A 25,799-nucleotide genomic window follows, 5' to 3' on the forward strand; every position below is an offset into this window, starting at 1 on the left:
CTGAATTTAGCTGTAAACTTTACACCAAGAGATCATGTATGTTGACCAAACTAAAAAAAATAATGACATCCAAAATACTAAGGACTCTCCTTTAAGTGAAACATTCATTGCAGGTGGCCCCAAAGTCAACCTAGTTAATAAAGAGACGGGGCAGATGCACAGAAAAAGAGGAGGCGGAGAAAACCCCATCAGAGAGAGTTAAAAGCCACAGGTAGAGGCTGAGCATAGCTGGTCAGAAGTGAGTGCTGCTTCAAGGTTCAGAAATACTGAGAAGCCTGGCCAGTGGGGCTCATTAGTTGAGCCTCAGCATGTGAACCAGGAGGTCAAGGTTCAAGTCCCGATAGGGCACATGCCCGGTTGCAGGCTCGATCCCCAGTAGGGGGCGTTCAGGAGACAGCAGATCAATGATTCTCTCTCATCATTGATGTTTCTCTCTCTCCCTCTCCCTTTCTCTCTGAAATCAACAAAAAAATATATATTTTTAAAGTTTTCTAAAAACCTTTTCTGCATTGCTTTTTGTCCCATCTAATACAAGAGTAGCCTCAAAGTGTTCCTAAACCACAAAAAAAGGACTTAAACAGTGCCGTTCGTCACTCACTTTATTCAGACGCTTGAATGTACCTCTCCCCCCACAGGGCTAGAGGTCTCCTCTGTACATTTCATTCTTCACAGTAAAGAAAAGCCGCATCATTCCCCAAATCGGGAACAAGGGAACATTTTTAGGACATCTTTCTTTTGCAGCAGAGACAACAGCCAATCGGCAATGCCTCACCCACAAAATGCCAATTTCCTACCTCTGCCTTTTTTTCCTCCATTCCTTAAAGATCCATAAGATTTGAAATCTCATTTTAAGAGCAATCTAGTGACCCACACAGGTCAATTTATATAAAACTAAAAATAAATAATGAGGTTCTTAAACAGGACGACTTTCTCTAACAAGGTTATCAGATGGCGAGCCCAGGCTGTGGGTGAGATGAGAGACCAAGAGGTACTGCAGACAGGCGGGTTAGCTCCTCCCTCCCCTGAAATCTCTTCAAGGTTCAGACAGTTCAGTAGTATTAAAAGGCCTCAGCCTGCACGTGCCTTAGGTGAAAGACCTGGGCAGTGATCCACAGACCAAGATGCTACTTACACACTTGGCTTTTAATAAACTGAAACAAAGACTACGTGGCCCAACCTGAATGAGAACATGAAACTAGAGGCTTCATTAAAATAAGTCTGACACCAAATATAGATTCCTCAACCAGGAGTTCTTGTGCAGAGAAGCCACGAGAGGCTGGATCAGTGCTCAAACTTTAGCGAAGGACGGATCTTCTTCCTCCCAATGTAAACAGTAAAGGTGGAGTGGTCAGTAAGAGTTCCCTTCCCACCCAAGCAAGAAGCAGGGACACAGAAAGATTTCTAATTTAACCTGGGAAACAGGAGGCAAACCAAAATCAATTTGAACAGGCCTCATAAAAGAGAGAACTCTGTTGGGAGCTCTTATAAAAAAAAGACAGAACATTCATAGATGGGCAAAGAGGAAATAGGGCAATGGCCTTTGGACTTCAGGGCAAAGTCCATCAAGATGCTTTGAGATTCTCGGCTGAGAGAGTTCACCCTCCATCCACTGATGGCACCAGACATATCCCAAAAGGAGTCTCCGTGAGAGTCCGTCTTCTCCCCACAACTCTTAGCTAAGATGAGCGCCCACACGCCCTCCATCTCCCTGTCCAACTGCAGCTGGAGCTGTGCTGACTCTCCCTCGGCTCTCTGCTCGGGCAGGTCTTGGTCTTTACCGCCAGGCGCGATTCAGGAGTTTCACCTGTGCCAGTCTCTTCGTGATCATGGTGGCAAACACCAGGCCAAAGAGGACACTGCTGATTAACACATAGTCATAGTCATCCTTCAGGACATCAAACTGTTTGGACGGGTAGACTCGAGTTTGGTAAATGTCCAGGCCATAGGCCACAACCTGGAAGGCAGAGGGAAAGAGAAATGGATAAGAAAGGCAGCCGGTGATCCGCACAACCTCAACCTCAGGTAGGAAAGGAAATGGAACCCTCAGCTGTGTCCCCAAGGGCTGTCGCAGCTGGGTGGCTGTGGGCTTTACTCACCAAACAAGTGGACTCCAGGCCTGAGGGAGCAGTGTAAATACCGCGCATTCGAGAAACTGTCTGGTTATAGTTGATGAATCGCTCTGCGTGTATCTGTACATCTGGAGAATACGGGATTAGGTTCTCCTCTCTGCAAAACATCAGTCGGAACGGCATTCAAACTGCTGTAAGGTGATCCTCTGGCTGCCCTTTCAGAGTCCTGGGAGCTTTCCAGGCCACATATCTAGCCTCACATCTTCCTTCAAAGTCTACTAGGGAGTTAAAAATGTAGCAGCTGACTGTTAGGAAGGCTGTAAGAAAGCAAGCTGCGTGGACACTAAGACTGAGGTCCGGATTCCTACCTTGTTCCAAATCTAAAAACAAATAACAGGCAGACAACAGTATTCACACCAGGGGAGGAAAGCCAAAGCCATTTTAAAACTAAAACACTGAGCCACTGGGCCAATTCCTGCCCTTCAACCCAGAGTGCCTGTCTACACTCCTCTGGAAAACCCTGTCATCACCCCATGTCTCTTCCCCAGGTTTACCCTCCCCTCTCCCACCCCCTAGTCTCTTATTCTCTCTTCACTCTACACCAGCGATGGCGAACCTTTTGAGCTCGGTGTGTCAGCATTTTGAAAAACCCTCACTTAACTCTGGTGCCGTGTCACATATAGAAATTTTTTGATATTTGCAACCATAGTAAAACAAAGTCTTATATTTTTGATATTTATTTTATATATTTAAATGCCATTTAACAAAGAAAAATCAACCAAAAAAATGAGTTCGCGTGTCACCTCTGACACGCATGTCATAGGTTCGCCATCACTGCTCTAAACCATACCCCTCTTTCCTTTTCTCTTTGTGCAAAAACAGATCTACTGTACCTTCTGCTGCCCAGTTTCTCAGACCCCTAAGGGAAAAGAATTCAGGATGGGTGCGAGAAACGATGGCTGAATTATTCAAATACATACTAACAGTGGCAAGCTATTCTATTCCCTACAGGACCCAACCCCCATTTCCTCCCTGACCTTTTTTCCGTCTCCCCACCACCAGCTACTCTAGCCCCACTGGCCTCCCACCCTCCCTCTAACTCACTGACATGATCTTAGGGCATTTGCACTGGCTCTTCCCTCTACCTGAAAAGTGCCCCCAGGCCTCCAAAAGGCTAGCTTCTTTCCTCCTTCTGGTCTTCAATCAAGTCGCCATTTCAGAGGGGCTTCCCCTGGCCACACGTGCAAAAGTTCAACCACACATACCCCCTCACCCTGCACAGCCCCAGGCCCCTTTCTGCTTTTTCCTCCTCAGCGTTTATGAGCAGCTAACATTTCATCTTATTTACTGTCCGCCTCCCAACCAGAAGGTAACTCCGTGAGGGCAGACATATTTGTCAGACTTGTTCACTGCTGCATCCCCAGGTCCCAGCACAGCAGGACAGCATGTACCAGACTGAGGGCCAAAGGTGACCTACAGGTTAAGTTCCTTACGGTCAGAGCCTTCACACTGCCACAGAGGTCTCACCTGCTTTGTTCTGTTGGGATCTCAGGACGGCGGGGATCCAGCAAGGCCTTAGGGAGGGAAAGAATGGCTCCGGAAGGTAGTCCAACTGCACAGAAAGAAGTCAAAGTGTATGTTCACACCAATCAACCCCAGATTAAGACTAGCTACAAAAATGTCACTATCACAGAAATTTACTATTGAGTTAGGGGGGGGGGGGGGTCATTGAGGCTCCTAAATGGCCAAAAACCATAATCTAATAATACGCATGTGTCTGAATGAAGGTTCCCACTTTTGAAAATATTGGTTTCCTCACATATCCTGAGACATCAGGAGATAAAGTTTTAGAATTAGAAATGGGTAATGATGAGAGAGAGGAGCACGGAAGGCCACTCAGATCTCTTCATCTCCTCCTTTCCCTCCAATACTACCTGCCCGACCAATGAGTCTCCTTCCCATGAGCCTAACAAGCCACGTGCGCCGGTGCAGTAGCAAGGCCAGGGAGGACACAGGACATGAGCGCTGTTTGGTTCAGAAACAGTGGGGCTGAACGGGAAACTGCCAAAAGGTCTGTCCTCCTCATATTTGAGAATAAAATAGTAGTACCGAGTGCCTGATAAGCTCTGAGTCCCAAATGTCTTTGGTAAAATCAACTAGACAGAGCAGCTGGCTAACCATCACTAAGTCCTGAGCTTGAACTACGTAAGGACGAGACCGAACCGTGCCAGTGTCTGCAGTCAGCACAGGCCATCTGTTAGGAATGATATCAGGGCTCACCTTTATGAGCGAAGTAAAAATGCAGAACAAAGTGGTTCATCAGAAATGAGAATTAAAAAACGTATCATCTTTTATGGATGGCAAAGCCAGAGGAGGAACTTTTCCTGCTGAAATAAAGCCCTCCTCACTGACCATCCCTAATGATGATCAAACGTGGCTCTGCCAGCAATGCATCCCTGGCTCTGTCCTTCAGTGCGGCTGCCTAAGAGACCCAGTCACCAGAGACCCCCCAGCCCCCGTCACTCACTAAGCAGGTGTCGGCTGGTGATGCCCCGCTCTGTGATGGTGGCTTCCATGGCACTGATGGAGGAGGGGAAGATGTAGGACTGCTGGAGGACCTGGGGCAGCTGAGGACGGTCCAGGGAGCTGAAGGCGGTGGCGTTGTACTGCTCAGTGCCCTCGTAGAGCTCCAGCACGGTCAACTCGTTGCGCCGGGCCTTGGTATTCCAGTACTGGTACTGCAGAGAGAAGCGGGGGCAGCGAGGGGCAGGGGAAATCACACGGGAAGACACCTTTCTGATTGGCTACATGCCCACGAAGGAGAGAAACCACCCAGCACCCAGTTTTCGTCCTTGCTAACAAGTTTACTAGCTTTCAGAGTAGTTGTCTCTAGGCTACCCAGAGTTCACCACAGGAAACAAAGCATTCTCCAGATTCTTGGAAATCGGAATTATAATAGCTAACATCTGAGTGCTTACTATGTGCCAGACGCTGCTGTAAGCTAGACGAAAGGTGACTGTTATTATCCCTGTCTCACAAATGATGCAACACATAGAGTATAGTGTCCCTGATGGTGACACGAGCTCATCTGCGAGTCCTTACCACCACCCAGTTCTCTGAGTGCACGATGTGGACGGGGCCCTTGGCCTTCCTCTGCACGGAGGAGTGGACGATGCGCCCAGTGACACCGTCCACGAGGAAGATGCCGATGAAGGTGCGCTCGTGGTGTACGTCTGTGCTCTCGGTCACCACGGCCAGCAGGTTGGGGTTCAGGCTCTGGGGAGAAGAGAAAAGCTCCTCAGAACCACAGTGGCACATCATGGGCTCCACACCACGGGGAGCCCTGGAGGGGGGCAAACCTGGAGTTCACTGGTCTGGCAGAGCAATCAGGTTTCCTGGTTAGAAGAGCTTCCTGTTTAGAGTTTGTCACCGCTGCACTCGTTTAGTGTCTGCTGAGTGCCATGCCATGTGCTTTGCCTACTCATTTCACTGAATCCCTAAACAACTTTGCAAAGTAGCTACTATTATTACCCACATTTCAAGATGCAATGTCTTACAGGAGTAAAGCAATGTCTTACAGGAGTAAAGCAATGTCTTACAGGAGTTAAGCAACCTGCTCAAGTCACAGACATCGGTAACTCAAGATACTACCCAGGTCTGCCCATTCGCTGGCCTAAGGACACTGCTCCAGCAACGCTATTTCTCTCCACCAGTGTCCTCCCTATCACCGAGTCAACGGATAAGCCTCAGTTCTCTCCTTACATGACCTACTAGCACCATATGACACGGGATCACTCCTGCTTGAAGCACTTTCTCCACCTGGCGTCCAGGACACATGCTCCCTGGTTTTCTTTTTGCCTTACTGGCCACGCCTTCTCATCTCTCTGGCAGGTTCCTCCTCATCTCCTGATCTCTTGTACGTTTCCATCTATAATTGCTCTCATGGTGACCACCATCTCATGGCTTTCACACCATCTATGGGTGCTGGCAATGCCCAACTTTACGTATCTGGGCCAGACCTCTCCCTGAACTCCAGACTTGACTAACGGACTGCCAGCTCAGTATTATCTTCTTAGATGTCTTATCTCAAACTTGACTTGCCCCAACTGAACTCCTGTTCCACCCCTGCTAAAACCTGCTCCCTCTCAGAGCTCCCCATGCGTGTCTAGAACCTCTAAGTCATCCTCAACTCCTTCTCTCTAACACACACATCCTATGCATCAACATATCCTATTGCTCCACCTTCAAAAGTATCCAGAATCAGATCCTTTGTCACCAACCCATCATCTCACCTGGATTATTACAACAGCCTAACTGTCTGCTTGCTCTGCCCCTTGGCCCACGACAGACTCATCTTGACACAGCAGGCCAAAGGAACCTGTTACACCTCAGTCACTTCTGTCACTTCTCTGCTCAAAACTTCCCCGTGGCTCTGTCTCAGCCGAAAGGCCAGAGTGATGGCCTGTGATCTGGCTCTGTCACCTCCTGACCTGAGCAACCCAGACTCCCCTCCTCAAAGACCCCGTTCTAGTCCCGCTAGCCTCCTTGCTGTTTCTAGAACACTCCAGGCATGCTCTGATTTTTCTGTCCAGAAGGCTTTCCCCCACTCCTCACTCCTTCAAGTTTAAGTGTCATTTTCTCAATGAGACACCCCCGCTCCTTAACCACCCTATTTTAAATGTATCCCCCTTCAATTCTACGCTCCCTTTCCCTCTTCGTAGCTTCGGATTTTTCTATGAAACTGGTTGTCCTCTAACATACTCTCTAACTTACCTGTTACCTTTCTTTGTTGGCCTCTTCCAAATACAATGAGAGCCTCACAAGGAGGGGAAATGTCTATTTTGTTCATCTTAGTGTCTAGAGTACCTGGCACTCAAATAATAAGTCCACTTCACCTCCGTAACTATAGTCTAACCATGAGAAAAACATCACACAAACCAAAACTGAGAGACATTCTACAAAACACCTGATTAATACTCTTCAGAATGATCAAGGTCATGCGAAACTGTCAACTAAATGCAATGTGGAGCCCTGGATTGGATCCTGGGGCAGAAAAGGACATTAATAGAAAAGCTGACGAAACCCAAATAAAGACTGGAGTTTAGTTAACAGTCTTGCCCCAATGTTGATGTCTTCGTTTAGACAGATGTACTATGGTCTCCAAGGGGAAACTAGAGAAGGGGCTTATGGGATTCTATGTAGTACTGCATCCTTTCTGTAAGTCTAAAATTAAGCCAAAAAAAAAAAGCTTATTTAAAAAAGAGACTAACCTAAAAACTTGCATAATGAATATGAATCCAAAAAGTCCTATTCTTATTATGCCTTCAACATATGAAAGCACAAGTATTCTAGCATATTTTATCTCGTACGAATGAAATTACACAGTAAATTTTTTCTAGTACAAGTCAAAATGTACTTCAGAATATGTATTATTTTGGTCATTCTGAACAAGCAAAACACTGCGGTCACATGGAAGGCATCCATCAGTAAAGGTTTCAAGCTGGCAGCACTGATAATGCTGTGTGGAGGACACCATTCTAATCATGTTATATGTTATCATTAATCTTCACAGTAATCCTCTGACACAGGCTACAATCTCCATTACATCAGTGAGAACAGAAGTCAGGAAGCCTAAGCGAATGACCCACAATGAACAGTCAGTCTGCGGCCGAGCCTAGTCTGAACCTGGACAGCCCAACCGGAGGCTTGCGCTCTGCCTCACGCTTGGCGAATGAGCTTCCCATCAAGTTCTGGTCGTGGTACTCTGCTCTATGACATCTCCCCCGAGCTCAGTCTCTGCTGTGCTGGGGGGTGGAATTAATGTCTATTACTACAGTGACTACATGCTCTCATAGGACAGTTCTGCAGCCCACTAGTCATTTCTCCATCTCCCATCCTTTACTACTAACTAGAGTGCTGGATCATAGAGACGGGCTTCCTGATGAATCAACTGAGGTTTAACCCCAGACAGTTCTATCAGTACTATCTATATATATAAAAGCCTAAGTGACTGTAACAACTGAATGACCAGAACGACCGATCGACCAGTTGCTATGATGCACACTGACAACCAGGGGGCAGATGCTCAACAAAGGAGCTGCCTCCTGGTGGACAGTGTGCTCCCACAGCCAACCTCCTGCAGCTGGCCATCCTCCTGTGGACCTTCCCCAAGCTGGCCATCCTCCCACGGCCCCTCCCCCTGGCCAGCCAACTTCCCAAGGCCCCTCACCCCTGCCAGCCTGCCAACCTCCTGCAGCCTCTTCCCCCAGCCAGCCGGCCTCCCCATCGGCCCCAATGGTGGGGGGGGCTGGCTGGCCAGCCAACCTCCCGGGGTCCCTCCTCCCGGCTGGCTGGCCCTGATAGGCCTTGATCACTGGCCAGGCCGAGGGACCCCATCCATGCACCAAGCCTCTAGTCACTAAATATAATAGCTAACATCGACTGGGCAATGGCCATAAGCCAAGCCCTAGGCTAAGCATGAGTCTCTCAGGGGATCATCACAACCACCCTAGAAGGGCACAGTGTACCCATTTCACAGATAATACTTTAGGCTCAAAGGATTAAATGACTCACTGGAGATCATGGACCTACAAATTCTAGAGCCAGAATTGAAACCCTTGCTCTCCTACTCTATACCAGGCTGCTGTGTCGTACCTTGTAGAGCACGCTGCGGTCCCCCATCACACGGCCCTGGGAATGAACGTGCTCGCTGCTGCGCTTCCCCTTCACCTTGACGATACGCTGTACTTCTGGGGGAATGGTCAGCTCCCAACTCAGCTCAGTGGTGAGATCCTGGAGCAAAGGCAACAAAGCCGGTGCTTATAGTCAGGAGACTATGCCTAGACTGGAGACTGCAGTAGCTAGACACGCCCTACAGTTCATTACCTGCAGCCTTTGTGCTGGAAGAAGGTTCTGGTTTATGAAAGAAGTTTTAGAACTCACAGTTTGACTTAAAAATATACTTAAAAATATACCATTAAAAAAGCAGAAAACTTATTCAATAGCTCCCCATTGTTTATCTGAATAGGCAATATCCAAAGAAAGTTTACCACTTATTACTAAAATCAAAGAATCCGTATCCTGGGCCAGCAGCGAATGACTGAGCTGGCAGGGACCTCGAAGTACTATAGAAAAAGTTCTTTAGAGTCACAGGAAACTATAAGCAAATCTGTATGGTTAAATGATACTATAGGGGGAGGGGAAAGGCACACAAGGGCCACCTGGGTGGGGTGCTGGTGACGTTCTGCTTCCTGATCTGACTGCCATGTACGCAAATGTTCCCTTCTGAAAGGTCACTGAGCTAGAACCTCAGAATTCTGGATTTTTCTTAGCATTATACTTTCATTTAAACATGGGTTTAACAAAGTAATAAGAGATGAAAAATAAAAAATCCTATTAATAAATGCAGGTCAATTCCATTTCACCAAGAAGAAACATCTATGAATCACGTATCTATATGGCCCACACAGCTGCTTACACAGTGTTGTGAATACACAGAAGGACCGTGAAAGATGCACAGCCGACTCCTAACAGGCCTTCCATCTGGGAAAGCAGCTGGGAGCACGGTGGAAAGGGTCTGCTCACATTTTGCTTCTGCGCTTCTGCGTCAATTTAATCTTTTACAACGAAAAACATCCCCAGAGAGCAAGGTCACCAGTCAACTCACTCAGAGGTCAGACTGTAAGACACCCTTGGTCTGCTCCCCATGCAGCGTTGCCTCCTTTGTCTGCCCTTGGCCACCACTTACTCCGATGACATCCTCAGGATTCCACTGATTCATGACACCCACACTCCAGTTTGCTCCCCTGTATCCACAAAGAACTGTCTCTTTCGGGGTCTCCTTTTTATCAACTTGGAAGGGAAATTTATTTTCACTCACAAGGGTACAGAATGTATTTTCTGGGTAGACCATTTTCTATGCTGTTTATGTGAAAGGTTGGCTGTTACAAAATGTCAGAAAAGGGCACTGCATTTTAAAACAACAGATAATACATTTAGATGGCATTTACCATGTGCCAGGCACTGCTTTACGTGATTTATATGTATTAAGTCCCTGCTCCTCACACTAACCCTATGAGGTAGGTGCCATTATCATCTTATTTCATAGACAAGAAAGCAGAGGCAGAGAAATCCTACGCCCAAGGTCACAGTTAGTGAGTTTTCACACATAGGCAGTTGGGTCCAAGCTCCTAATCTCTATATTATAGTACCTCTCCAAAGGCCCTAAGGGACAGGACTGAAGGACCGTCTGGTGAGGCCACAAATTACTCTTCTATGCAGCCCTGCTAGCGAGACCAAGACCAGGCCCTTGTGAACCTCCGAGCTGGACCTCAAAGCCACTGTGTATCACTGTTTGTAAGAATTGGACTCAAGTATGTCAGGGTCAGAGCAAATCTATCCCATTTCTGGAGTAAAACTCAAAGCACACATTCTGTCAAGAGTGAGTTAGTGCCCTAACTGGTTTGGCTCTGTGGACAGAGCGTCGGCCTGCGATCTGAAAGGTCCCAGGTTCGATTCCGGTCAAGGGCATGTACCTTGGTTGCAGGCACATCCCCAGTAGAGAGTGTGCAGAAGGCAGCTGACCAATGTTTCTCTCTCATCGATGTTTCTAACTATCTCTCTCCCTTCCTCTCTGTAAAAAATCAATAAAATATATTTTAAAAAAATGCTCATGTTTAAAAAAAAAAAAGAGTGAGTTAGTAACACCATATTCATATAGAAAGTACTATTACTCAACCCCCATTCCCACTTCCTACCTTCCCCCAAATGGAGAACAGTGTCCCTTCTCACTGCCATAGAAAAGGAATGCAGAATGAGAACTCCATGGGAGCAGACTTTGTCTGTTGTTGATTGCTTTTTCCCCAGCACTTAGAACCATGCCTGCCATGTGGTAGCCTCTCAATAAATATGAAAATTACTTTGAGTCAGACATCAGGACTATGCTGATCAAAATTTTCAATAGAATGAATAGCATAATGGACTTCTTAGCCAAATAACCAGAAAACACCCACGTCGCTCCCTGAAGGGTCCTGCCAGGATGCCCCTTCCCTACCTTCCGAAGTCGATATCCACACAGCCGTCCCTGTTCTGCATCCACCAAGTAGAAGAAGATGGAAGGGGCTAGCTCATGAAGCTGTCGCAAGACATTCCGAGTGGCTGGGAAAGCCGTGACCTTGAACATCCAGAGCCCAAGAAAAGGGTTAAAGGAAGGGTCAGGATGCTCTAAGCACTTTCTCAATTACTATTACTATTTCCCATCAAAGAGAGCCTTAATAAAACAGCAAACCTTAAAGAACTAGTCTACTGAACTCAATTAGGGCTTAAATTTGGATCTGTTAAGACCCTGAATTTTCACCAGTGCAGAAAGAGTAATCAAGTCGCTTAGAGATGCCCCACAAGCCCAAATGTGTGCTGACGGCAGACAGCCCCAGCTCTGGTCCACTGGCTGCTGTCTGACCTCCCCTGCCCCACACCCAACTCTACATGGATGTCCCCCGCCACTCTAAAGATGTCATACCTTGTACTCATCGTCTATCAACAGTAGCACCTTGGCATAGTCTTGATCCATGATGGGCAGAAGCAAAGACTGCAAGATGGGGCGCTTCAGCACTGGGGGAGCCACCTGACTCCACTTCCCAAAAATGGGATTGAAGACATAGAGAGAACTCATTCCTGTCTCCTGAAACGGGCAGACTGTCAGATTCCACCATGGAAAGAATGCACATCCTAGGAGTCAATCTGGGACTGGAGCTCAACTGTGCTGCATCCCTTAGTCTTTCCTTAGTCTTGGCTGAAGGTGAATGATCCCCAAGGCTAATGTGTCAAAAGGAAAATAAACTTCCTCTTGACTCCAAAGCTAACCAAGAACTGGGCAGGCTGAGGGGCAAATAAAATGCTAACCAAATCAGCAACCCCAGGGCAGCCATTCCAGCAGAACGCCTCCCAGCTCCCTTCTGATAGTTCCAGAATGAACCGACAAAAATCCATCTAATTCTGGAAAGCAGGGATACAAATACTAGCAGCTTTGTGTCCTGCTGTCTCTCATCTACAGACGAGCAAACAGTCACTCAGCTACCACCAGCCGCCTATGCTTGGGAAGAAGACGAGCTGGCTTACTACACATCTGGTAAAGTCACCCCCACTTTCCAGTCACTCCCACCTCAGTCCTGGATGGTTCCTCCACTCAGGAAAAAACTGGAAGAAACCGAGCTCTAACCCCTGAATACTGATCTTTAACACTCATACAATTCTAAAGGCTTAGGAGAAATTTACGTTACAAAACACCAAAAAGCCCCACCACTTTGGCCTCACCTTGTCCTTTACCAGGAGGGTGCACTGTGGGGGGTGGGGGAAGTGAGCAGTGGTTCTCTGCACCATCAGTTTAAAGGAGGAGTCTGGCTTGACATTGGGGAGATATTGTTTCCACAGGATGGTGCCAGAGCTGCTCTCAATGCCAAAAAGCTGCAAGATAAACAAGTAACTGGCTCACTACTAGAAAGACAAACCAAAGAACTGATTCTATCCATGAAAACTAGAGCGCATGCTCCCCACCACCCCGGAGCCTCTGGGGGTTTGGGACCTGGGCTCACCCCCGCACCTTGCCTGAGGCTGTCACCGTCACCACCATCTTCTGGAGGTTGAACTCATCTCTGGCCAGGGTGTCAATGCTGATCTCATTCTTAATCTGACTTCGGGGCTTCCGAGCATCATAAAACATTTTCCAGAGGTGGGAGGTCCACGCCTGCAGCAGGATGAGCTGGGACGAGAGGCGTTTCAGGAACATCCCCAGCAAGCCGTCTGGTGTCAAGGAAAAGGTAATTAATACAGCTGAGGCTCCCTCCCCACCAGACTAGGTGTGTCCAGCAAGGGGGTACTTGCTTTTCCTAACGAGGGGTCGCTCTCTCCCCTGTGGCTCGACACCTCAGGCTGCACGTCCAAGGAGTGGTCCTGTGTCTGATGCCAACAGTCTCACACTCAGGGACAGCCAGGCAGGAACTTCCAAACCTACTCACCTGGCTCATAGTACCGCACCTGCCTGGACCTTGGAATAGGAGACTAAGGGGTCAGGGATCAGCCATGCAGGATGCAGCCATGCTGTGAACGTCTCCACCACAGCCCCACATCCAGAATGGCCAGAGGAAGGCTCTGGGTGCCATGAAACCAAAAGAGGGAGGGATGTGGGGTGCAGGGGTGCATATGTATGTGTATCATGAACGGGTACTTCCATTTCCCACTGCTTCACCCCTATTCTGTCAACTGTTTGACCAGGCCCAACAGACCTACTTGCAACCAACTCCCGGGGCTATCGCTCACTCTCCCGACTCCATCAATGACACCACGACCCTCAAATCTCCTCCTCAGGGCAGATTTGGTCACTGAAGCAGGTTGCACAGTAAAGAGCATGGCCTCTGGCGTCTGGCAGACCTGGGTTAAAATCCCAACTCCACTGCTTACTAACTTAGTGACCTTGGGAAATGTATTTGATCTTCTGGCCTCTGGTTCCTCATCATTAAATGGCATGTAATCCACTGACTGGGCTACTGCAAGATGACACATGATGTACATACAGGGTTTCGCACAGTGTGGGATACACGTTAAGTGCTCACTGAAAAGGAGGGGTGCCCTTTCTTATGTAATGTTTATTCAGGTCAAGGAAGAGCAGTGAGAGGCAAACAGGACCAGTCACAGCCATAGCAGTCCACGCACACACAGTATAGACCTTGTTGATGCAAGTCAGGAAAAACAAAGAATTAATCAAAAGCTAGTCATGTGGACAAGCAATGAGCAACAAGGTGGCAGAAAGCAGATTTTACCTTGAATCGCTGGATCCAGGCAGCAAAAATAAATAGTAAAGTCAAATTAATCCTCAGCTTAAGAAAATGGCAATGCCTACCAGGGTACCTGGCCCAGAGTAGGCCCTCAGTAAATACCTGTTGGACAGCGATATGAATGGATGGAAGGGACAAAGGTTAGGGTAGGAGTGGCTCAGAGTAGAGGGAACTGAGTCCATCCTGGGGGGTGGGATGTGGCCAGGCTCAGAGGGCACTGGCCTCAACAACTAGGTCAGTCAACCCAGTCATGTCTCTAGAAAGGTATGGCTGCTGCTTTGGGGACAATGGGTGTACAGTGCCTGGCAAATTTTCGGTGATCAGACAATGGTAGCTCTTACTATACCAAACTAAGTTTCTTTTCCTCAAGGCCCTTCCCTAGAGGAAGTCGCAGGTGACACCTTTCATAGAAAAGAATGGGCACATAAACCATATGGCCACAGAGCACTACAAACTGGTCTCAGAGCCTGTTCAGATCAGACTGGCACCCGGCTGCACCCTGGAAGCCAGAGATGCTGTGAGACAGCATTGCCAGTGGTCCAACTAACAGACACATTCCCAAAGCATCCCCTGCATCGACTCTGCTGGCCAACCTCTTGGGTTCATACCTGCCTTCTTGCCAAATTCTCCTTCCAGCTCAGCCTGCGCCCCAGTCAGGGGGAGGTCCACCATCTCTAGGCACACCACTTCTGCCAGAGACTCCTCCCGGCTCCACAGCACCGCCTTCCCTGCTGGAAAGAGCATGGGCACAACGCTAGGCCCCTCGCCTCCTGAAGAGACTCTCCTCGGTGGCTCAGGGATGCCCTGCAGCTCTTGTGTGACCAAGAGAAGCCAGAGCAAGGGGCTGGATTCTGTAACTCAAGGGAAGAAAGTTCCATGCCCCAGCCAAGAAGGTTAAGGAATTCCTCAAAAGCAGGTGACATGCTCTGGAAAAAACATCAGGGTACGCTCTGCGGGACTCTTCCACAAGCCTGTCCACAGCCCCAAACAGTCTGACTGGAGCTCCCGGGCAGGCCGAAAATAAATGGCTGAATGAGGTCGCTTACCCAGCTGCTGCAGGAAAAGGAGCAGATGGTCCTCTGTCTGCACCAAGGCCCGGTAGCCCACGGAGTCGTCCTTCTTCAAGAACACCTGGATGTACAGCTATAAGCCAAAGAGTCAGGACCACTGCAGTCAGCGAGAATTCAAATGCCTCACAGAGCACCATTCAGGTCAGAGGTCTAGGTCATGGCATTATCAGATGTCTAAATAATAGTTATTACCTGGACTCCAATAAGGTAACACATGTTCTTAGGAGTCAACACAATGTTGCTAGGCTCGCCCTCAGACCTTGTTATGGAGGAAACCCAAGAAGTCCCATATCATTCACCATGTGCCAACCACAGCCCACTAAGTAAACAGGAGGCCAGGATTACACTTCCCATTTTATTTTATTTTTTAATCCTCACCCAAGGATTGAGGATATTTTTTTCCATTGATTTTTAGAGAGTGGAAGAGAGGAAGAGAAGGAAAGAGAAACATCAATGTGTCTCACTGGTTGCCTCCCACACACACCTGACCAGAGCCAGGGAGCTAATCTGCAACCCAGGTACAAGCCCTTGGCCAGAAATTGAACCTGAGACCCTTTGGTGCTAGGGCCGATGCACTAACTGCTGAGTACACCAGCTAGGGCATACACCTCCCATTTCAGAAACAAAAGCCCAGCCCAGAGAGGCTGAGGAACACAACTTAACATGCACAAAGACAACACAGGCAGCAACGAAGAACGCCAGCTGCAGGGCTAGCGACCTCTTGCTAGCTCGGTGCCTCGGGACAGGGCCCTGAATCTCTGGACAGTTTCCTCGTTTGTAATAACCACCTCACAAGACTGATGGGAGGGTTAGATCAATTAGTGCATCATGAAAAGCTCAGGTTATCTGGCACAGCGATAACCTGGAATGAATGGTACCACTTTTACTGTTATTCACAGGAATTGTGGCTGGTCAGTGGGTCAGGAAGGACTAGAACCCAGAGAGCTCTAATCCAGGACCCGTGGCTGTGACCCGGCCCTGAGGAAAGGGAACCCCACACTGAGATGCCCACAGGACGGAGCCTGAAGACAAAGGCTCCCACTCACCCGCTCCGGCCGAGTGCCGTTCTGTTCCAGGCTAAAGGTGATTGTGGTGTCGAGCAGCCGCCGACCTGTCTCCACTAAGTAGAGATTGATGGTGTAGGTCTGGTTGAAGCAAGCCAGCGTGTCCTAAGGGAACAGACAGCACAGGTCAACTTGAGGGATTCCCCCAAAGCAAAGTCCCCCAAAGGAAGTCTAACTGGGGGGCAATACCCTAGAAAAGAACCCAGGCCAAGACAGGAAATACATGCAAAGGAAAGAGAAGAGAAAGCTAAATCCTAAGGCAGAACTAAGACACCTGAGTAAATAAAATTACAACCACTGTACTTGTCCAGGAGGAAGCCAGTGCAGTGTAGTAGAGACTTCCCCAAGAGGTAAAACCGTCAGCGGGGAAGTGACAGAACCTTCGGAAAAGCTGATGAGAAAGCCACAGCAGGAACCTGTGCCCCAGCCAGCGTCCCATGCTCTGCTCCAGTGCAAATGCACAGATTAAACCAATTCTACCAGCTGGGAGCCCAGAAGAAATGGGGAAACTAAGGCCCAGAGGAGAAAGTGGGTAAGAACAGATTCTAGAGTTTCTACTTCCTTCCTTCCCAACTGAAAAGGAGCAAGAGAACTATCATTTACACAATTCAGGAAACCCCATTTGAGACTGGAACTCCAGACCAGCTCATGGCCTAAGCTGCACCCCCAACTTCATGGGGTGACCCCCTGGGTCTAGGTCTGGCACAGTGCCCAATGCCACACCCTACCTGCGGACTAGACTTCTCCGAAAAGCTCCCCAGCGACCCATCTTCAGAACTGCTAGATTTCTGCTAGAGAAAAAAGGACAGAAGGAGGAAATTGAGCCGAAGTGTCACTTCCCAGTTACCAAAATGAAGCTTTCACCTGTCTCCTCAACACTTGGAAGAAGGCAAATCGCAGTTTCTCATTCCTAACCACAAAACCTATGCCACCCTTGATAGTCCCAGATGAAAGTGAAGCATCACGTTAGGGTCCACTCCTGGGGACCAAGGGGGTGTACAAAAAGCTCTATAGAACTTAGTTCTCAACAGCTTGCTGCCCCCTGGGCTCAAGGTGACCAGGAGACTATGCCCAGACTTTTGGTTCCCTGGGCTCCTGGCAGACACACGAAGGAAACCCCCAGTTCTGACTTTACTCTCAATACTCACCGCTTCATTCCGACAGGTCATGACTGCAGCCACTGTCTTCTCCCCGGTGGTGGCAAAGCTCACTAGGGCAGTCTGGAGGGAAAGCAGGGTGTCAGTTCCTAAATGGGCCTTTACTAGCCAGCAGACTTCCAGAGGGCCACCTCTACAGCGAGACCCCTTGGCCATGGAATTGAAAGTTCTCCCAACTTGAGAGTATAATGGCCAGGGCATGGGAGAGCAGAGGAAGGGCTAGCTGCATCTACAGCTGAAAACGGGCACAGGCACAGTCAATCCTCAATCCTACGCAGCTTTCAGCATCTGTGGGAAGCTGTAATTACTGTCCCCATTTTCCTAAGGACTCAGAGGAAGGTGCCAGTTTTACTCTAAAGATACTATATAATTCTTAGAAGAAAAATTATCCCATTTCTGCTCTAAGGCTAAACCCTCTCAAGCCACTTTTGAAAAGATGTCTTCTATCCTGAGCAAATGCCTGCAGCTTCAAAGGCAGGGATTCCAACATCCATGTCTTGGCTGGATGGTCTGAATCCTAGCACACCATGAGGCCTGCAGTTACCTGTGGGAGGTTTTTGAGCAGACTCAGGACCCCGTGATGGTAGTGCAGGAGAGCATAGTGGCTTGGGGACAACTGCAGGAAGAACTGGGCCCGAGAAGGATCCACTGGGTTGGGCTGTGTGGACAGGACCCGGGGTTGGAATCCACTTGCATACTCTAAGTCGAGAGACTAGAAGACAAGAGGGCGGAGGGTTAGGGTTAGAAGCCGAGAAGTCAGGTTTCCATCCAGGCCTGCATCCTCTGCCCCACTTTGCCAATGACAGTAACTAGGCCGTGGCATGTGGCTCTGAAGTTCCCATTCAGGTTCTCCAAAGAGAGTGGCCCACTTCCCCTTTCACCGTTCAGCCAGAGGCCCGGCCTTCTCTCCACAGCTGCCAAGGCCAGGAAGGAAGCAGTGACACTGGGAGAGACTTTTCTAAGCGGCGAAGACTGTGCCTCCGGCCAGTGGAACAGTGCTGGCCTCTCACCTGCAGTGGGATCTGCCTCAACTCCCACTCCGTCTCCAGGGCCAAGGTTTGGAGGGACCGTGAGCTCGGATCAGGGCACACCAGGACAGCCTCATCCACCACACCGCAGGCTCCGGTGAGACTCTGCAGCCAGGGAGTCGAAACCCTGACCTATGGGAAAGACACGTAGCAGGAGGCCAGGGAGGATGTTTACACTTCCCACTCAGCTCTTCAGCAGTGTCACCACCAGTTCCCACCAGGGCCTAACCACAAGGTTCTTCACGGTTGGTTCCAAAGTTCTTCCTGTCCCCCAGCCTCCCGAAAGCTCCAAAGCCAGAGAAAAATCCCAATTTTCTACCTGGATGCTAGAAAAATATGCCAGATTACTTTTTAATACCTGATACTTCAGATAAGCATTTATTTACTGTATCTGTCATTTGGGGTTTCTCTATCATTATTTTACAATATTAGTTTGCAAGACTCTCGTAGGCAACAAACGGATCTATGCAACTCTTTTAGCCACCACAGGGGAGCACTCTGGGCGAGTGCCAGGGCTTAAATAAATACCCGGTGAGGAGGAGGAGGCGGCCTCCAAGTGACAGGAACAGGGAACTTCAATGGCTTTTGCCAGCTGAGTTCTCTGGTCCTAGTGCGAGGAAGGGCTCTGTCTAGTCCCTCCTCAGTTCACAAGGCTCCTCGGGAAGATGCCTGACCGTACCTGCTGCACAATCTCTCCATCTTCCACATTAAACTTGACAATGTTCACGTGGCTGAAGGGAACAATGCCGAGGGCCCACACCACCCCAGAGCCGTAGGAATACACCGTCTGGTAATGGATGCTGTCACTAAGAGAGGGAAGAAAAACAGGGAGCAACAGCTTCAGCCACAGGCAGGGGTCCTCCAAGACTAGGCTGCCAGGCCTTCAGCCAGAGGTCACCTACTCTCAGTCCCCAAATAGGTTTTGTTTGTCTCACACAGTCTTTTTTATTATTTCAATTAATAAATAATTCAGTTGTCCACATTCAGAACTGAGATTTTACACATAAAAACCAGATTTCTAGCTTTTCTTAAAAAGATGTGGCAACATTACCCAACACTGCATCCTATGGGGCACTTATCAGCTGAGTAAGGCTGCCCCCTTGAGGTAGGCCAGGCTCACCGCAGCTCCCAAGAATCCCCCAGAGCCTGCTGCCTATGCAGTTGGTCCTACAGGAATCTGACTTTTGGTCCCTGCCTGCGGTGGTCTAAGTAGAATTTTCCTCCCTCCCTCCTATTCCTTCTCAGCTTCAGTGCTTCCCACCACCAGGACCTCTGGAAACCATCTCAAATCTCACTAAGCTCCTACCCTGGGCCTTCTTGAGTTGTTACAAGTCTGACTTGAACTAGAAGCCAAAAAGCCAGTAGCAGTAGGACCATGAGCGAGAGAGCCACACCCCTTGCTTGACTGGCTCTCCTGCCTAGTTTGAGAGTTTCTCCTCGCTGCAATGGCAACTGCAGAGGTAGCACAGCCTCTGAGTTCAGGCCTAGATCTAGTGAGCCCAACACGCTACACATGACCCCAAAATAAGGTCAGCCTGGGCCAAAGCAAATGCTTCAGCCCTAAAGGAGAAAGAGGGGCTTGTAGAGAGCAGGACCAGGTAGCCATCATCTGGTGGGAGGGCAGCCTTACCTTTCTGGGAGATGTTCCACCCACTTTAGGTGCCCACTGGAGAGCTGATGGAGGGCAAGAGTGGTCTTCTTCAGGACCGCAACGTACCGCACTGACTCCTGCAGGCCTACCAGCCCAAGTGCCTGGAAACTGAGCACAGGTACACGGTGAGCACGCCCAGCGCCTCAAGCTACAGGGTGAGCAAGCCCAGCGCCTCCAGAGCCTCAGGCTACAGGAGACAATCTGGCACACTACCACTGTAGCTGGGTAGGCAAGAAAATAGATTTTGGGCTCCAATGCATCTGGATGCTAGCCTGGCTCTGCCTCTTTGAACCACTAGGCCATACTACTTCCCTCAAGCCCCCCGAATCTGCTAAGGGTTGTTCCCACCTTCCCGGGGGACTTCACAGCAACCAGGCCAACCCCCCACCATGGCACCCCTCAGACAGTATTGTCATTACTGGGCTACCTGCCTGCCTCCCCCAACTGATAACGAGTTCCTTGATGACAGAAACTAACTCACATTCACATGTGTGTTCCCGCTGCCTGGGGGCTCCCCAAATGTTTACCAAACAAATGACTATTGGATGCATAAGCTAATGCACATGATCTAATTAGTTAAACAACTTTAGATATATAAAGATATAACAGTAGTTCGAGCTGTTCTCTAAACACAAAATTAAGACATTGAAAGTTTTATATTATGTTCTTGTACCTACAACACTGCAAAGTTCTCAAGTCATGGTAAGATTAGAAAAAGCAGTTAAGTACAATAAACACTGCACCTAGCTCAGAGCTCTGCACCTAAGAGGTGCTTAATAAATGCTGGCTGAGTAAACACATGTTCCATAACCTCAAAAACATCAAGTCCTGGCCAGTGTGGCTCAGCTGGTTAGAGCACCGAAAGGTGGTAGGTTCGATGCAAGGTCAGGGCACATATCTAGGTTGTGGGTTCAATCCCGGTTGGGCACACATAGGAGGCGACCGGTTGACTGATGTTTCTCTCTCATATCAATGTTTCTCTCTCTTTCTCTCTCTCTCTAAAATCAATAAAAAACATATCCTTGAGTGAGGATTAAAACAACAACAACAACAACAAAAAAAACACATCAAAAACTGGGCATTTAATGCTCTTTGGCTCTGTAGTGGTTCCTGGGGAAAAAGCCAAAAGACCCAGAGTTGCTACCCACACAGATCTGTGCTCCAGCAAAGCCCTGAACCACACCCGGATGAAATACAGCTTCTTCCCCTCTACCTGCCACTGTCCAAGGTAATCTCCCAATTCAGGCCCCCGATGTTAGTCTCCCAGGAACGCATGATCCGCCCACCATTGGACACAGTGACGGCATCTGGAAGAGAAAAAACCATGGTGACATCCTCTCCCAGACTGGGAGCTCTGTAGCCTCTGAGGGCCTGTTAGCGGCCACCTCGCTCTGCTATGGGTGCAAGTAAGAGCTATTTGGGAATACCCTTCTCCTTTCCATCCCAGACTCAGTGCAAGGAACGAGGAGAGGCAGCCAACACCATGAGAGAAGCAAAGCAGGACTCCGCTTACCCTGTCCGTACAGCAGCATGGCGTCCACTGCCCCTTCCGCCGTGCCCTTGTCAACATGGCGCCACACTGAGAGACAGGAGAGTCAGACATTACTACGAAATAGAGGGGCGTCCAAGAAGACAGGTGGGAGAAAACGAGAGAGGTCTTTGCTTGCACAGCGGTGCCCAATTTTATTTCAAGGGAGGGAAGGACTACAGAGAACTGGCGATGACCCACTCGCACTCACTGGGTAACAAGGGGAGGTCTCTGCACTCCCACCTCCATTACCACCTCATCAAGCATGTAAATGAACAATGACATGATTAACAAAACCTATATGATTCACAAGAAAAACAGTGATTATAAATTACAGATCCATGATTTTAGTGCCTAAAAAATCCCTAAAAGCAGTATAAGTAATTGGGAAGGTGGCAATCCAGATCTTTAATGCAAAATAGGGTAATGTGTTTTTTGCAGCAATATCTGCTTTAAGAATAGTTAGGACTTGGTCTGAGGGAATAAACTACAAAGGCCTGTAATAGGAATATATTAAATGACAAGACTAAAAAAATAAAAATAAGTTGTCAGAATCCAGTAAGAGATGCATCTTTTGGCCAACTTGTCCCTAACTTGGAAACAGCCAGGCAGACTTCGCAAGCCACAGACCACTGTGGGTTCATGATGGTCACCCATTCCATCCCGAGCTAATGCCTACAAAATTCACTCACAGATGTCCCCAGTCCGGGAATTTAAGGCCGCAATCACGTTCTTCTCCGTGGCCACAACCAACTTCTTGGATCCCGGGGAAAATTCTAAGGAGGCAAATTTGAGCTTCCCAATATACTGCTGTCTCCTGGAAAAAAGGGAAACGTGAGGGGCCAAATCCATCACTGCACAAAATGCTCTGGAAAAAGACAACGGCACAAACACAGGCTATCCGCATCATACCTATCCTAGGACATGGGAGAAATGTTTGTTAATGAGGAGACCTGACCCAAAGCCAGCTTTCTATACAATGTAGTCTGAAGCAAACGGAACAAGAATAGCCCTAACAGATGAAAAATACAAGCCTTCCTTCCACATGTAAGCACATGTTTATCTCAAGATCAGTGCCACCCAAAGAGCACCTGGCCTACATGCCACCAGAACGAGCATTACGGCTCTCTCTGCAGTCATTAAAGCGGGACGGGCACTCATAGGGCACACGAGGAAAGAGGCACAAACCCTGTTGTCCAACTTTTCCTTCTATTTTCACTGACCTCTGGAGAAAAAAATTATGCAATTTTTACAACAAAACTCCATAGACCGGGTCAGGCTTTGCTCTCTACAACCTTTTCTAGCCCACACCATGTTCAGGATCCATTTGACCCATTACTCATGCTTTCTTGGGACTATAGAGATCTCATCAATTAGAGAATGCAATTAGCTTCGTATGGCAGACTACCAAGTACATAGGAGGTGTTTTTGCACATTGCTATTAATGAAAAAGTGCTACATTCTCCAACAGAGTGGTGAAGGCCAGGGGAGGGATGCCAGGGGCTGGGTGGATGTGGGCAAAGAGGGGGGCAACGGGGGACATCTGTAATAGTGTCAACAATAAAAAAGAAAAAGTACTGCATTCTCTAGCAAATTAGTCACACATGATGTGCCGGGGTCCAACCCCAGCAGGTCCAGGGGTCCCCAAAGGTGTGGACGGAGTCGGCGAAGAAGGAATGACACGGAAACAGCGTTCAGTTGATCAGCAGCCTAGCCAGGATCTCCAGCCAAGTTCTGGTCAGGATCTCCAGCGAAGTTCTGGTGAGGATCTCCAGCCAGGTTCTGTGTCCATGTTCTCTTGCTAGGTTCTCCAGTCAGGTTTTCCAGGTTCTCCAGCCAGGTTCTGTAGCCATGTTCCCTTGCTAGGTTCTCCAGCCAGGTTCTGTCCAGGTTCTCCAGCCAGGTTCAGTGACCAGGTTCTAGTCAGGTTCTCTTGCCATGTTCTATCCAGGTTCTGTCTCTAGGTTGTACAGCCAGGTTCTCTCGCTAGGTTCTGTCTCTAGGTTCTGTCTCCAGTTTCTGTCCAGGATCTTTTGCCATGTTCTCTACAGCGAAGTTCTTCTGTCTCTAGGTTCTGTGTAGGTTCTGTGTCTAGGTTCTGTGTCTAGGTTCTGTGTCTAGGTTCTGTGTCTAGGTTCTGTGTCCTGTTGTCTTGTTACATCTGTATTTATACCAGTTGATTCCAATCCTATCAATCTCTATTCCAAAGGTTAGGGCGTTTCTTATCTCCATTCCAGGGAGTAAAGATTATGTAGCTTAAGCATGATTGTTCGTAGTTAAAGTGATTAATTACCCGCCTGGCACTTAGTTGAGGGGTTTTATTCCCTCCCTAACTTCAGGGGAAAATCCCTACCTGGGGAAACACCCTTTCTCAGAGAGGTGACCTTGGTTAAAACACATAGTGCCAAGAAGGTGAGCAAACATATTAAGAACAGTATGCCATATATGCCAGGTCCCTTGAAACAGCAAGCATGGACCGGCTCCCGGCAATGATGCTTACACTGAATTCCTCGTCATAACGTTGTTTGGTCTGATTTTTTTTTTTTTTTTTTTTTTTAAGAAGAAACTAAGCTGGTAGTGGAGAGACAGGCTTATATTACATTTGACAGTTTCTGCCAGGATTTTCACATACTTGACTCTCACTGTATCCAATGAACACGCCATGAAGTACACAGGATGATTATTACCCATTTTACAGGTAAGTAAAGCAGAGTCCACTGAAGTCATCTAATTACTGTCAGAACCAGAATGTAAAATTAAGATCTTCTGACTCTAACCCATGCTCTCTTTTAAAATATTGTTACCTGGACTATAAAGTAATGCCTGCTCATTGTAGAAATGTGAAAAATATACAAAAGTATAACAAAGAAAATAAAAAATGTCCCAAATACCACCGCCATAAACATATTAACATGGTGGTGTATGAACATGTTGGTGTATTTCCTTCCATTTATTCTTCAGCTTGTAAATTGCATAGGCCTAGTATTTGCTACATTGGAATCATACATGTTATATTGTGAGCATTTACCCCATCATTAAAAATGTGACATGTTGCATTTGTCACCCCGTCTTATATCACACACTTATACAGGAGGTCCTGGAATAATGTTGTTTCATTGTAACCATCTGCGTGGGGACTTAACTCTTGCTTATATCAATTAGCCTATGGGAAAACTGGTTTTGATGTATGTGATTTTGTTTAAAATTGCAGAACGTACTGAATGGCAGTAAGTGAGGACTTGCTGTATACCTGCCCCACAAGCTCCTTCACATCTCTGACTCCACAGCACCTGGAAGAACCACTGACCACTACAGGCACTCCACAAAAACGTGAATTAACTTGCCTGATTCAGAAAAGACTTCGCAGCGGAGATATCTGAGTGGGGACCTGAAGGTGGAAATGCCCCCTGAACAGCAACAATAATGGTAACATTTACTGACTGCACTCCATGAGCCAGGCACTGTGCTCATTTATGGGAAGTATCTCGATCATCCTTACAACCACTGAAAGAGGTCATGTACCAGTATTGCTATTAGTGAACCACGTTACAGATCATGAAAACACGGCACAGAATGGGCAAGTCACCTTCCCAAGATCACACAACCCTTAAATGGCAAAACTGAGATTCAAACAAAAGCAAGCGAGCTCCAGGGCCTCAAGGAAGAAGGGGAGGGATTGGGGGGGCGGGGCGGGGGGTAAGTGAGTGAATGGCACCTCCGGCCATATAAAGCTTGCGCGGACCTGATCTGAGGCCACAGCTGGGTGGGGCGGGAAGGGAGGCGAAAGGAAAGAGGCCTCTATTTAGGACGTGTAACACCCAAGGTCCTGCGCACACGCCCGCGAGATGCCCATTCGGGAGCATGAGAGTCCCCGGAGGGCTGTCGGCCTCTGGCGCGCAGGTCAGAACCTGACGTCACCGAGAAGCGGCCCGACGGGGCGGCGGGAGCCGTGCGCCGACCAGACCCCGAGCCTGCGGGACGTCACCCGGCGTCCTGGGCTGCGACCTGCACCGTCTCGCGGGGCGGCCTAGAAGCGCCCCCACGTTTGGTTTAAGGCTCTGCTGTTGCCACCTTAAAACTTCACTTCCGAACAAGGGTCCCACGTTTTTTATTGCACTGGGCCCGGCACGTCATGAAACCTAGCCGGTCCTGCTGCCTGTAACCCGCCTCGCTTTGGCAGGCAGGAGACAGGTACTGGAAAAACAGCCGCATATTCCCCGAAGGGGCCCCGCACGCACGCACCAATCAAACTTGCCCACTTGGTCTTCGTAGACTGCAGCCGCAGGGATAAGCAGGGCAGCCCAGAGCCAGAACCGACAAGCCGCCGCCGCCGCCGCCATGATGGGAGCCGGCCCCGCCCGCCGCCGGCCCGGCATGCACCGCGCGCAGGCGCCCTCGCCGCGA

At 48.6% G+C, this 25,799-nt stretch overlaps 1 protein-coding gene across 13 annotated transcripts; it reads right to left on the reverse strand.

Annotated features, from left to right (window-relative positions):
* Nucleotides 1-581: 581 nt before the first annotated feature.
* On the reverse strand, nucleotides 582-25,790 carry EMC1 (ER membrane protein complex subunit 1). 13 transcript variants are annotated; one of them, XM_036352819.1, is made up of 24 exons: nucleotides 25,638-25,790; nucleotides 22,088-22,212; nucleotides 21,381-21,446; nucleotides 21,081-21,174; nucleotides 19,847-19,975; nucleotides 18,896-19,022; nucleotides 18,199-18,348; nucleotides 17,733-17,900; nucleotides 17,180-17,251; nucleotides 16,760-16,819; nucleotides 16,014-16,136; nucleotides 14,944-15,040; nucleotides 14,506-14,628; nucleotides 13,883-13,891; nucleotides 12,667-12,866; nucleotides 12,381-12,530; nucleotides 11,587-11,748; nucleotides 11,122-11,241; nucleotides 8,724-8,861; nucleotides 5,172-5,345; nucleotides 4,597-4,807; nucleotides 3,597-3,681; nucleotides 2,097-2,226; nucleotides 582-1,954 (listed from the first exon to the last, which is right to left on the reverse strand). In XM_036352819.1, the coding sequence occupies exons 1-24, from the start codon at nucleotides 25,769-25,771 to the stop codon at nucleotides 1,775-1,777; spliced, it is 3,027 nt and encodes a 1,008-aa protein (XP_036208712.1). In that variant the 5' UTR covers nucleotides 25,772-25,790; the 3' UTR covers nucleotides 582-1,774. The 13 variants fall into 13 exon arrangements, with proteins under 13 accessions (XP_036208712.1, XP_036208713.1, XP_036208717.1 ...); XM_036352820.1 differs by having other exon boundaries at nucleotides 14,506-14,625; nucleotides 16,760-16,822; XM_036352824.1 differs by having other exon boundaries at nucleotides 16,760-16,822.
* Nucleotides 25,791-25,799: the final 9 nt, after the last annotated feature.

This window comes from Myotis myotis, unplaced genomic scaffold (assembly GCF_014108235.1).
Source record: "Myotis myotis isolate mMyoMyo1 unplaced genomic scaffold, mMyoMyo1.p scaffold_m19_p_2, whole genome shotgun sequence".
Taxonomy (NCBI): Eukaryota; Metazoa; Chordata; class Mammalia; order Chiroptera; family Vespertilionidae; genus Myotis; species Myotis myotis.